The following is a 12,557-nucleotide window of genomic DNA, read 5'->3' as shown; positions in this document are numbered from 1 at the left end:
TTTTCCACAATAAAGTGCAGATACTGAAGGTTCATTTAATAAAATACTGCTAGATGTTTTTGCATAAAATGTCTTTTTATGACAAGAGAAATGTTTTCCTATTCTTTTGTGGGGCTCTAAGGAATTCAACCCCACTTGTTGTTTTAATTATTTTTATTAATTTTTCAGATATACAAAATCAAGCAGTATAACAACATACCAACAACAATTAATAAGAAAAAGAGCATGAACAGTCAGGTCATTCGCTTCTTCCTTCACGAAGACCCACAAAAACCAACCCCCCCTACCCACCAGAATCTCCCACCCCACTTGTAATAAGCATATTGGAGACACTAGTGTTATTTCTATACTGATTTATTGGGGGGGGGGGTTCAATAAAATAGATGACATAAAATGTTTTTTTTATCAATACATCATTGCTGAATGTGAATACATAAGTTATAGCTATCATACCAAGAAATTTGCTCTGTATTAAGCAAAAATAATAGCAAATTTTAAGAAATATGGAGTTTTATGTAATCAGTATCTTTGAGGGACTCCAGGATGGGCTTTAAAAAAATTTTTGAAAATATTTTCTGATCAAGCACAATCAAATTTATGGGGAAAACTTCAGTTTTTCCAACTTTAGGATTTTCTGGACAGCCCTATTCTCACACGCAAGATCCTAAAATAGGTAGGTACTACATAATCTACCTTTCTCTTTTTATTTTCTTGATATCTGTTAACATTTAAGTCACTTTTTTTTTCTTGTGTGCATATTCATTTACTGTATTTATTTACCCCCCTCTTTTACAAAGCCGTGCAGCAAAAGCCTCAAAGCCCTTTAAATGCTTATGAGCTTCGGGGAAGTTAGCGCAGCTTTGTAAAAGGTGAGGTTAATCACTAAGCTCTGGTCCAATTCTCTGTTTCCAGGAAGCTCTCCCTCTTGCACTGGCTGGCTTTGTAGTCTTTAATAGCCTCCTGCAACATCGGAATTTCTTGCAGGTATTACCCTTCTTGACCTACTTTCCTGACTAACAAAATGAAAGGAAAGAAAACCCTGCCTTCCTACACCTTTGTACTGTCTCTTCACATTTATTTTTCTCTAGTTAACCCAAAATCTAATATAATTAGACAGTAAACCAAACCAAACTTTACTTCCATTAACAACTTTTTACTACCATTCTCACCCTCTCACTTTAAACTCAATCGTATAGTTACAAATATAATCACCAACCAGAATTTCCTGTCTGATGCTCTCACAGAATGTATTTTTCTACATAAATGATTTCAGTGAGCCATAGTTCAAAAAGTTAATTCAGGCCACAATTTTTGCTAGCCACACTCTCAGAATGCCAGAGACTGCACAACATTTTTAGTATTACATGAGATTTAATGGTGACAAGTTAATTCTTAGTTTCCTCTCTATCTTTCCATCAGATCATTCACTCAGCCAACTGGGAGTCACAAAAAAGATTAACTATTTTCTAAAACCACTTCTCTCCTACACATACTTTCTCTATCACCTTTTCCCAACATTACATTTTAATTTCTTCTACATTTTCTCTCACCAGAAAACCACATCCACACACAAACTCTGACTCACAGCTCCCTCCCAAATGACTAAGACAGCAGTTTAGAACTTGTTAGATCCTGCTGCTGCTAGATCATGACCATGAGAATATTATCACAAGCCATTAGTATATTCCCCTTCTTGTCCTTTCAAACAGTCTCATTCCTTTAAATAAATACTGTATATACTTGAATATAAACCGAGATTTTGGGGCCAAAACAGTGGCACAAAAATGGGAGTCCCATTTTATATTTGGGCCAGCACCCCACTCCCAGACTTATTGCAGGCCATCACCAGGCTCTGCACCCTGCCCCATCCATCGTACCTGCTCTGCCAATCCCTGGTGATCCAGAGGTGCAGTGGGCAGGAGCGAGCTTTCCGCGCTCCTGCACCACTTCTAACCCGGTCGATCAGTCACTGCTGTGGCCGACGCAGTTTCTTCAGCTGCTGAGCAGCATGAGGAGCATGCTTTGGTGCTGCTGCTCGCTAAGGGCGACATAGGAACTCTTCTACTCTGATGTACTGGCCTCCCTATACCCTCCTGTAGCCCAGACCAGCCAGTGTCACACTAAATGTGCAACTACCATGCCTGGGGCACCAATAATGTAGCCCTTATGAATCTTATTTTGGAAACCACTGAGATTTTTGGCATAGAAATTTTTTTAAATAAAATTAATAAATTGTCCTGGGACCTTCCCCAAGCCCCAGAAACCTCGGGTAAAAATACATTTTAACTCAATAAGACAACAGTAAGTACAGCCTCCCTTCATTTGCGCTATTCAATGGTCTCACGGCAAAGAACATCCATCGACTTCAGTGTGTTCTAAATGCAGCAATCAGGCTTCTAAAAAACCTCCGTGCCTGCGACCCTGTCTCCCAAGCTCTAGCGTCTGCTCACTGACTACCCGTAGCTAAACGTTGTGTTTTCAAGGGTCTGATTCTAGCATTCAAATCCTTGCATGACATGGCACCGGGCTATGTGATGGCTAAGCTTCCTCCTTATGTACCGAACCGGTCTCTCCGCTCCCAGGCTGAAATACGGCTCAAAACCCCCCCTGGTCTTGCCCTGCAAATGTAAAACCATAAAACGACATTCATACTCCCACTACATACCAAGCCATTGGAATCGGCTTCCCCTGCCGATCAGATCCCTTGAAGGATTCCTCAACTTTAGGAAAGCAATAAAAACATACCTCTTCACCTAACTCCTACCCTTGACTGATGGACTACAAAGAAATGTACATTGGTACCAGAACCCATTATGTATCATCTAAGGAAAGCAAATCCAACCTGTCTGTCTATTTGTCAATTAGGATAAAACTTGCATTGTAGAATAACCAGGGTAAATTTTAACCAGTAAACTGTATATTAGTATTAGACCCTAAATATGTGTCTAGTAGAAAAAATTTTGTATTGGAAACGTGTACTAAAATTATGGCTAATCTAGTGTAAATTGTAACCTGTTAACTATATACTATGTATGTTAAACCTGTAACCCGTTCTGGGCTCTTTGGGGACAACGGGATAGAAATCGAAATAAATAAATATTCACAAGGTTTAGGGGCACCGCCCCCTCACGAATACCAAAAAATCACAAATAACTTTAGGGCATCCACTCTGACTCCCTCCCACCTCTCAGACCCCTCCACAGCTTACCTTTAAAGCCTTGGTGGTCTAGCAGTGAAATAGGACAGGAACGATCTTCCTACGTTCTTGCCCCGTGCAAATCCACTATCAAAAATGGCTGCCTCAAGTTCCCACGTTAGTCTCGTGAGACCACAGGAACTCACAAGACCGCCGTGGGAAATTGAGGCAGCCATTTTTTACGGCAGATCTGCACAGGGCAGGAGCGTAGGAAGATCGCTCCTGCCCTGCTTCACTGCTACACCACCAGGGCTTTGAGGGTAAGCTGTGGAAGCAGGAAGGAGGCAGCTTGTTTTGAGACCTGCAAATAACCAAATTCACGAATACCAAAACCATGAATATGGAGAAAGAGCTGTATTCAGTTCTCCTATCTCTACTTGAGCAACTGTGTTTGAGAAAGTATGAAGAAATAATACTTAAGAATTACTTTTACTGAACAGATATAAAACATAAGTACCTTCATACTGTGCAGTCATTTTCCTTAAATAGGTCTCAATTTCCTCCCTTCTTCTCTCTGCTTCTTGATGTTGAGCCTTTAATTCAAAAGAAAGGGATGTGATAAAAAGGTCTTATTTAATGCAAATATGCATTTAGGATGAATTCTCTCACATAGCACTCTTGTTTTTTGCTTAATCTCTTGTGAAGTTGCTATTCTGAAACCAAATTTGATTGGAGAATTCTGAGAAATGCCAGTAATAGCTCAATGTATTTTCTTGGACTGTCACTGTATGTCAGTAGTGTACTACTAGCTTCTTACTGTTATAATTACATACTGCATCCTATTATAAAACGAGAGCAATCAGCATTCTGCATATTCCCCACCATATCTATTACATATCAATTCTAAGTTACAGAAGTTTCAGAATATACAACAAATTGAACAAACTTCTCACCAAATTTAATTTACTACCTTGTTTCCCCCAAAATAAGACACTGTCTCATATTAATTTGGGGCCCAAAAAAGGCACTAGATCTTATTTTCGGGGATGTTTTCTTTATTTTATGTAATGATCATCTCTCCCTTCCTCTCCTCCACCCCAATTCTTCCTATTTCCTTTCTCTCCCCCACATGTGCAGCATCTTTCCTCCCCTCTCACCCATCCCCTTGTGCAGTATATATCTAGGCATCCCTCCCATGCCCTGTGCAGCAGAACCATTGCAGCTTCTATCCCTCCCTTCCTCCCATCCCCCTGTGTAGCATCTTTTTAGCCCCCTCTCCGCCCACTGACCCATCTCTTCCTCCCATCTGAACCGCGAGACAGGAATACCTTATAACAAACCAGCAGCATCGGCACTCGGCATGCTGATGACATCATCAGCAGAGGAACGCCCAGGAGATAGAAGGCCGTGAAGCAGCTTGTTTAGATTGCTGCCAAGTGCTGACGCTGCCAGTTTGTTATAAGGTATTTCTGTCTCGCAGTTCGGATGGGAGGGAGAAATGTGTCAGCAGGTGGGGGGTGCACAGCGGCGGGGGAAGTGCTGCTGCTGCTGCCAGCAACTAGGGCTTATTTTCAGGGAAACATGGTATTTCAGAGGCCAATATTCAATCGTGAAATATCTAATTAAAATTAAATAGACATTTGACAACCTCCCTGCTAAAGTCCACAGCCAAGTATACCTGGTTAAATTTAACTAAATAACACATGTTGTGACGTTCAGGCCAGCTTAACAAAACTGGATTTCATAAAGGTAAACCAGTCTGTGTGTGGGGGGGAGGGGGTGATTAAAAGAGAAATTATAAATGGAAAGTTTGTCCAGGTAACTTCTTAAGTTATCTGGAGAAATCTTTTGATTAGATTATCAAAGGAGAGACAAAGGGCCAAATGCACAAAACACGGTCACTAAGACCATGCGGGTTGCAAGACCCCAAGTCAGGAATCTAACTTCTAAAGGCAGAGTGTTCCACAATGTTATACCTTGAATGGAAAGCATAGATTGTCGATGAGCTAGAAGTTTCAAATGATTTAATTTCCAAAAATTTAATATCAGAGTGCAATGAACATAAAGTATATAATACCTCTGAAATAATTAAGTCAATACAAAAGGATTGTTATTATTTAGCACTCTATAAATCAAACACAAAGTCTTGAATTCAATTCATGCATAAAAAAAGACAGCCAATATAGAACAGAAAGAACAGGAGCAATATGATCAAATTTAGACACATTTGTAATTGATCTAGCTGCAGCATTCTGAGACAACTACAGCGCCTGAACTGTACTGTTGGTAGCCCAAGATATAATGAGTTACAATAACCAAAAATTGGGAATATTATGGCAACTACAACCAACTGAAAGTTATCAGAAGATAATCCTTATGCCTCCTCAAGACTCTCAGATGAAACAAAAATTCTAGAGATCACTGCTTGTACCTGGGGCTTAAAGGACAAAGCAGTAACAAATATGCCTATATATCTACACTTATCTAGTATAGGAATGTTTACATTATCAAGAGACACCTCAGAAAGACAGATCCAAATTTGCAAAGTGTCCTAAACATAAAATCTGGGTTTTACTGATGTTCAACTTCAAATGTTTACTAACCATCCAATCATTGATTACACAAGAACAATTGCTCAAATTGATCAAGGGTATCTGAAGTTGTCCCAACAATTGTAAAAAAAATGTATATCATCTGTATGATGATAAGTTAAGACCTAACTAGGAAAGAACTTTACAAAGAGGCTGTAGACAGATATTAAATAAAACAACAGATAAGGCAGATCCTTGAGGCACCAACATTAATAGGGCACCAAGCAAAATCATCCCCCATCCACTGAATCTGACTAACTTCTTTCAGATAAAAAAAGAACAAAAATAATCCCACATTGTCACATCAATACCTAATGCTTTTAATCTCAATAGCAAGATTTGATGTTTAATGGTACAGAATTCAGCAGAAATATCCAAAAATATCATCAAAAATAATTTTCCATTATCAGAACACATCCGTAATTGTTCTAAAGTGGGCTGAAAAATTCAGTAAAGTGTACAGGAAAAAAAACTATAATTATTATCCAAAACTATATATTCATCCAAAAAACTCCTCTAACGGAATTAAGACTGCTTTTTCTAAAATTTTTGCAAGAAACCCTAAGGAAGAAATAGGACGATAGGAAATCATCTCAGGATTTTGATGACTTTTTAATACAGGGCAAACAGTAGCTTTTATCAATCTGGTAAGCACGTGTCCCTCTTACAATGAGTTATTAACAATACGTAATAAAGATGGAGCAAGGGTCTCCTTGATTGACAAATATATGTCAATCAGACAAGGATCAAGGTCACACAGGGTAGAATATCTGGCCAAGTCAAGGGCCGTCAAAGCAGCAGTTAGGGAGGCCAAATTCCACATGGAGGAATCTCTAGCAAAGAACATCCAGAAAGGAGATAAATCTTTCTTCAGGTATATCAGTGACAGAAATAAGAACTCGGGCGGGATAGTACGTCTCAGAAAACCAGACGGAGACTATGTAGAAACGGACTCGGAAAAAGCCTAACTGTTAAATAAATACTTCTGCTCAGTCTTCACCCGCGAGGCACCGGGAATCGGCCCTCAGCCACAGACAAGGGTTAAATTAGTTGACCCGTTTAGTAATTTCAAGTTTACACCCAGCAGCGTCTACTGCGAGCTGTCAAAAATCAAGGTCAACAAGGCAATGGGGCCTGACAACCTACACCCTAGGGTGCTCAGGGAGTTGGGTGATGTCCTAGCGGAACCGCTATCCGCACTCTTCAATCTCTCCCTTAGTACAGGTAACGTCCCGATGGACTGGAAGACAGCTAACGTCATTCCACTCCACAAGAAAGGCTCCAAGATGGAGATGGCAAATTACAGACCAGTGAGTCTCACATCAATAGTGAGCAAACTAATGGAAATCCTAATCAAACACCAATTGGATAGGATCATGGACGAGGAGAATCTACGGGATCCCCGCCAACATGGATTTACTAAGGGGAGATCCTGCCAATCCAACCTGATCAGCTTCTTTGACTGGGTGACGAGGAAGCTGGATGTTGGTGAGTCCTTGGACATCGTCTACCTGGATTTCAGCAAAGCATTTGATAGCGTACCACACCGCAGGTTGCTAAGCAAGATGAGGTCTTTAGGTTTGGGCGACACATTGACCAATTGGGTTGGGAACTGGCTTGGAGGTAAGCTTCAGAGGGTGGTGGTGAATGGCACCCCCTCCGAAATGTCAGAGGTGATAAATGGAGTGCCACAGGGCTCCGTCCTGGGCCCGATCTTGTTCAACATCTACATAAGAGACTTGACAGAAGGGCTCCGAGGGAGAATAACATTATTCGCCGATGATGCCAAACTAAGCAATGTAGTGAACAAAAGCACAACAGACAAAAATTCCATGGCAGACGATATGATGCATGACCTACTTCTACTGGAGCACTGGTCTAGGTCCTGGCAACTCAGTTTCAATGCCAAAAAATGCAAAGTCATGCACCTGGGAAGTCGAAATCCATGCAGGATTTACACCCTAAATGGCGAGATCTTGATAAAAACTGAAGCAGAAAGAGACTTAGGGGTGATTGTCAGGGAAGACATGAAGTCTGCAAATCAAGTAGAGCAAGCTTCATCCAAAGCAAGGCAAATCATAGGTTGCATACGCAGGAGTTTTGTCAGCCGTAAACCTGAAGTCATTATGCCACTGTATAGATCCATGGTGAGACCGCACCTGGAGTACTGTGTGCAATTTTGGAGGCCACATTACCGCAAGGATGTGCTGAGACTGGAATCGGTCCAGAGAATGGCCACCAGGATGGTCTCGGGACTCAAGAAGCTCCCATACGAGGAGCGGTTAGGGAAGTTGCAGCTCTACTCACTCGAGGAACGTAGAGAGAGGGGAGATATGATCGAGACATTCAAGTACCTCACAGGTCGCATCAAGGTGGAAGAGGATATCTTCTTTTTCAAGGGTCCCGTGGCAACAAGGGGGCATCAGTGGAAAATCAGGGGCGGGAAACTGCACGGTGACACTAGGAAATTCTTCTTCACCGAAAGGGTGGTTGATCGCTGGAATAGTCTTCCACTTCAGGTTATTGAGGCTAGCAGCGGGCCAGATTTTAAGGCCAGATGGGACAGACATGTGGGATCTATCCGCAAAGATAGATAGGGAGGGTCATTGAAGTGGGCAGACTTGATGGGCCGTGGCCCTTATCTGCCGTCTATTTCTATGTTACTGAGACTTTGAATTATCGACTCAAGATGTGTAGCAGACAATAACTGAAACTCAGTCTAAAATTGAGCAGCAGGTGGAGGAACATTTTGAAATTCACAAATATACTGTTGTCACTTTTCTGACAATCTTGAATAGTTCTGTAGAGGATAATGCTGCTTCACCTATTTTCTTATCAAACTATTCCTTTTTCGATGCTAATGTAGCTTCTTTATAATTTTCCAATTGATCCTTATATGCTTGCATAGTGAATGCATCAAGGATATTTACAACAATGGTGTTCCTTACATCGTAATTCTTGTTTTAAACTCTTCAGAAGCATTACCTCACTTTAACACCACTTTCTATAACAGAGCTAATGATTCAAAAGAATGTGACAAAGTTGCATGCCAGTTCTCTACAGCGTCAGAAAGCGCCATGTTATCTAGTCCTTCCTTCATTCATTGCCACTTGCATGACAGCAGGAATCTATTATTTTCACTCCATTTATTTTATTTTTATGGAAGACGCTTCACCATCAAACGCAATGATGAAATTCAATGGCCAAGAATCAGAATCAAAGATAGAAGGGCACACAATTATGCTAACTCAATAGATTTAATTTCACTCAGCTCTGTGTAAATGAACATTACCGTTAACTGCGTCACTGCTTGTTCTGCACTCTTCTTTTGCAGTTCTTCTTGAGCTAGTTTACTGTTCTTTTCAGCTAACTCATTCATAAGCCGTGCACAATCCTGGCGCAGTTTATTAAGTTCAGAGGACTGCCTAAAAATAAAAATATATACATAGAAAAACATATGGCATTGTAGGTAACCAAGGTTATCAAAAACAAATAAAACATTTTACCACTAAACAGTGATGGAGTAGTCATCTATTGGTTAGAACAGTGGGTTGAGAACCAGAGGAACTGTGTTCAATTCCTACTGCAACTCCTTGTGACCCTGGGCAAATCAACTAACTCTCTCCATTGTCTCAGGTACAAAATCTAGATTGTGCCTAATATGTAAACCACTTTGGTCATATCACAGAAAGGCGGTACATTACCTATGAAAGCTACACAAGAATAGTGCACAGATTATGCTCATGGATCCTGTTTGTGTTAAAATGACCGAACATCACAAAAGACCTAGAGGCTTTTGGGATGTTTTACAATGGTCCTAAAGACTGAAACTATCTGTTTTATAATAGACTGCTGCCATAAAATGTGCATTTTGGTCCTTCTACAAACAAATAATGGCTGGTGAACCGATTAACAGCTGTTATCATTAGTACAGTGGTTCTCAAACATGTCGGGTTTTCAGGATATCCACAATGAATATTCTTTACAGAGATTTTTTTATGCACTGCCTCAAAGCATGCAAATCTCTCTCATGCTGTAGATATAAAGCCACAAAACTGATTTCTAATCTGAGAGTTGAAATGTAAACTATTTAGGCAACTTGGAAAGATACATTCCAGTGGAAAACACTATGCAAAGAGATTTTGTAAAATGGAATGTCCAAACACTGTCCAGGTGAGGAGACCAACCAGTAGTGTTTAGCGAATGCACAGTTTGGCAGCCATGTCACCATTCTACAGAAATCCGTTATTGAAGTCCATCTGAGATTTTATTTATTTATTTGGTTAGTTTTATATCCCTTCCTCCCCAAGCTTAGAACAGGTAACAAGATTGACATACATAATGCATAGACAAACAAATTTTGTTTGATATGTAGCTAGGTGCCATGTTGTGTAGGGACTTGTATGTTATTACTAGGCCCTTGAAGATACAATGTTTGGTAATGCTTAGCCAGTGAGCTGATGATAGTGCTTCTGAGACAGAGTCGTGGGCATGGAGGTTTTTCAGGAATCTAATTGCTGCATTTTGTATGCACTGTAGGCACTGGAGATTTTTTTGCTATCAATCTGTTAAATAGTGCGTTACAGTAATCCATGTGGAATAGGATGAAGGCACAGAGAAGTTGGGTGAAGTCAGTTTCTGGGAAGTAGTTTCTTATTTTCTGGAGCTGTCAGAGATAGTAGAATGAGGAGGAGACTACCTGAGAGATGTGAAAAAAAAAGAGCGAAAGGTTTGCATCGAGAAGTTTTCCCAGGCTGCGTACTTGGCCTTTTGCAGTTAGGTTAGTGGTTTTCCAAATAAGAAAGGTGCAGATCCAAAGGAGTTCTGTTTTTGAGGCGATCGCGATCAATCTTTTGAGCACCCTTGTTCTAGACCAGGAGTGTCAAAGTCCCTCCTTGAGGGCCGCAATCCAGTCGGGTTTTCAGGATTTCCCCAATGAATATGCATGAGATCTATTACCATACAATGAAAGCAGTGCATGCAAATAGATCTCATGCATATTCATTGGGGAAATCCTGGAAACCCAACTGGATTGCAGCCCTCGAGGAGGGACTTTGATATCCCTATTCTAGACAATAGGGACATACAAAAGCAGTCCCCCCAAACAGCTAGGGTGGGCTTGCTGCGTCAGCCCCTAAGACCGAGGACCCAAAGACCAAGTCCTACCTTTCAACAACATCCACACTGTAAAACTTGGAAACGTGGGAAGAAAAAAACACGTTGCTGCCCCGCAAATCTCCTCAGGAGGGACAGATCTAGCTTCAGACCACAAAGAAGCCACACTCCTAGAAGAAAGCGCCTTGACGGAAACAGGGGACTGTTTTCCAGAAAGTATGTAAGCCCTATGGATCTATCTTGATATCTGGGCCCTAGAAATGGGAGCACCCTGCTTTATCACATGAGTCAGCACAAACAGATGGTCAGAGAGGCAAAACTCGTGAGTAACCTCCCATCCACTCAGGAGAACCCTGCGTACATCCAGAGGCTACAACAGGCGGTCCTGAGTCAAGGAACCTGTCAGCAGAAAGGCAGCAAACACACTGCCCGAGCAACATAAAAAGCCGAAACAATAGCCTAGAGCATCAAATCCAACAGAGAAGCATCTGAAAGAAGGCCAAAGGGAGCCTAGATAAAGCTAGACAGCACCAGGCTAAGGTTCGAGGCAGGGACAGGATGGACAACCAGCCGTCTGACATGATGAACCCTCTGCAAGAATTCAGCATCATCAGGATGAGCCGTCAAAGAGGACCAACTGTCCTGGGATCTAAGAAAGAGAGCCCGGCTACCAGGACCCACAAAGAAGCCACCGTAAAACCAGTATCTTTCCCACAGGAAGAAAGGCGAGCATCAGTGAGATCGGAGCTGAATACGGATTCACCTGGTCTCAGACGCATCAATATTGGAAGGCCTTCCACACAGTAGCGTATGCCGATCCCCTGGACGACTTGTTAGACTTTAGAAGAGCCTCAAAAACAAGGGGAGAACATTTCTTATGTTTAAAAGACACATGCTTAAGAGCCATGTCAGCAGAGCAAAAGTCCCGAACTGGCATGGTAACTGAACCTTGCATGAAAGGGTCCAAAGAAGTACTCAGCCCAAAGGCTACGACCCACACGCCTGTGCAAAGTAGCTGAAGCCACCACCATAACACGGCCAAGAAGAAGAGTGTGTGGCGCAGTGGATGGAGCTACAACCTCAGCACCCTGGGGTTGTGGGTTCAAACCCGCGCGCTGCTCCTTGTGACCCTGGGCAAGTCACTCAGTCCTCCATAGCCCCAGGTACGTTAGATAGATTGTGAGCCCACCGGGACAGACAGGGAAAATGCTTGAGTACCTGATTGTAGAACCGCTTAGATAACCTTGATAGGCGGTACATAAAAACCTAATAAACTTGAAACTTGAAAGAACCAAAATCCTCTGAAGGACAAAACCAACGGCCCAGGAGTAAAAACTGACAGGAGAAAACTCCTGCGGCCAGACCTGCACCAGCATGTCAAGTCATCCGCTTCTGGGCTCGGAACTTCAACAGAAGAAGAAAAGCACCTTCCTGTATCATGAAGTGTCCATGAGATCGACGTGTGGACTGCCCTAGCGCTCCATAATCATCTGAAATGCCTGTGGGAACCAGATCCACTCGCCTGGATTCAGAGACCATCCGCTGAGGAGGTCTGCTTGCACGTTGTCCACTCTCGCCACATGCATTGCTGTCAGCGCTGGGAGAAAATATTCCACTCAAGAAAAAGGCTGACTTCCTGAGCCAGAGGGGTGCTCTTGGTCCCTCCCTGGTGATTGACATAGACTACTGCCACCACATAGTCAGAGAAGACCTTG

At 42.0% G+C, this 12,557-nt stretch overlaps 1 protein-coding gene across 2 annotated transcripts in view; it reads right to left on the bottom strand.

Moving 5' to 3' along the window:
* KTN1 (kinectin 1) overlaps nt 1–12,557 on the bottom strand; it is a 270,856-nt gene that overhangs the window by 177,327 nt on the left and 80,972 nt on the right. For both annotated transcript variants that reach the window (XM_033950824.1, XM_033950825.1), the window contains exons 9-10: nt 9,020–9,152; nt 3,654–3,729 (exon numbers count right to left, since the gene is read on the bottom strand). In XM_033950824.1, coding sequence (XP_033806715.1) covers nt 3,654–3,729; nt 9,020–9,152 — 209 coding nt within the window. The remainder of the gene's footprint in view (nt 1–3,653; nt 3,730–9,019; nt 9,153–12,557) is intronic.

The sequence above is a fragment of the Geotrypetes seraphini genome, chromosome 7 (assembly GCF_902459505.1).
Source record: "Geotrypetes seraphini chromosome 7, aGeoSer1.1, whole genome shotgun sequence".
In the NCBI taxonomy this organism is placed as follows: Eukaryota; Metazoa; Chordata; class Amphibia; order Gymnophiona; family Dermophiidae; genus Geotrypetes; species Geotrypetes seraphini.
Note: the sequence above shows the minus strand (reverse complement) of the source record. Positions and strands in the feature narration are given on the sequence as shown.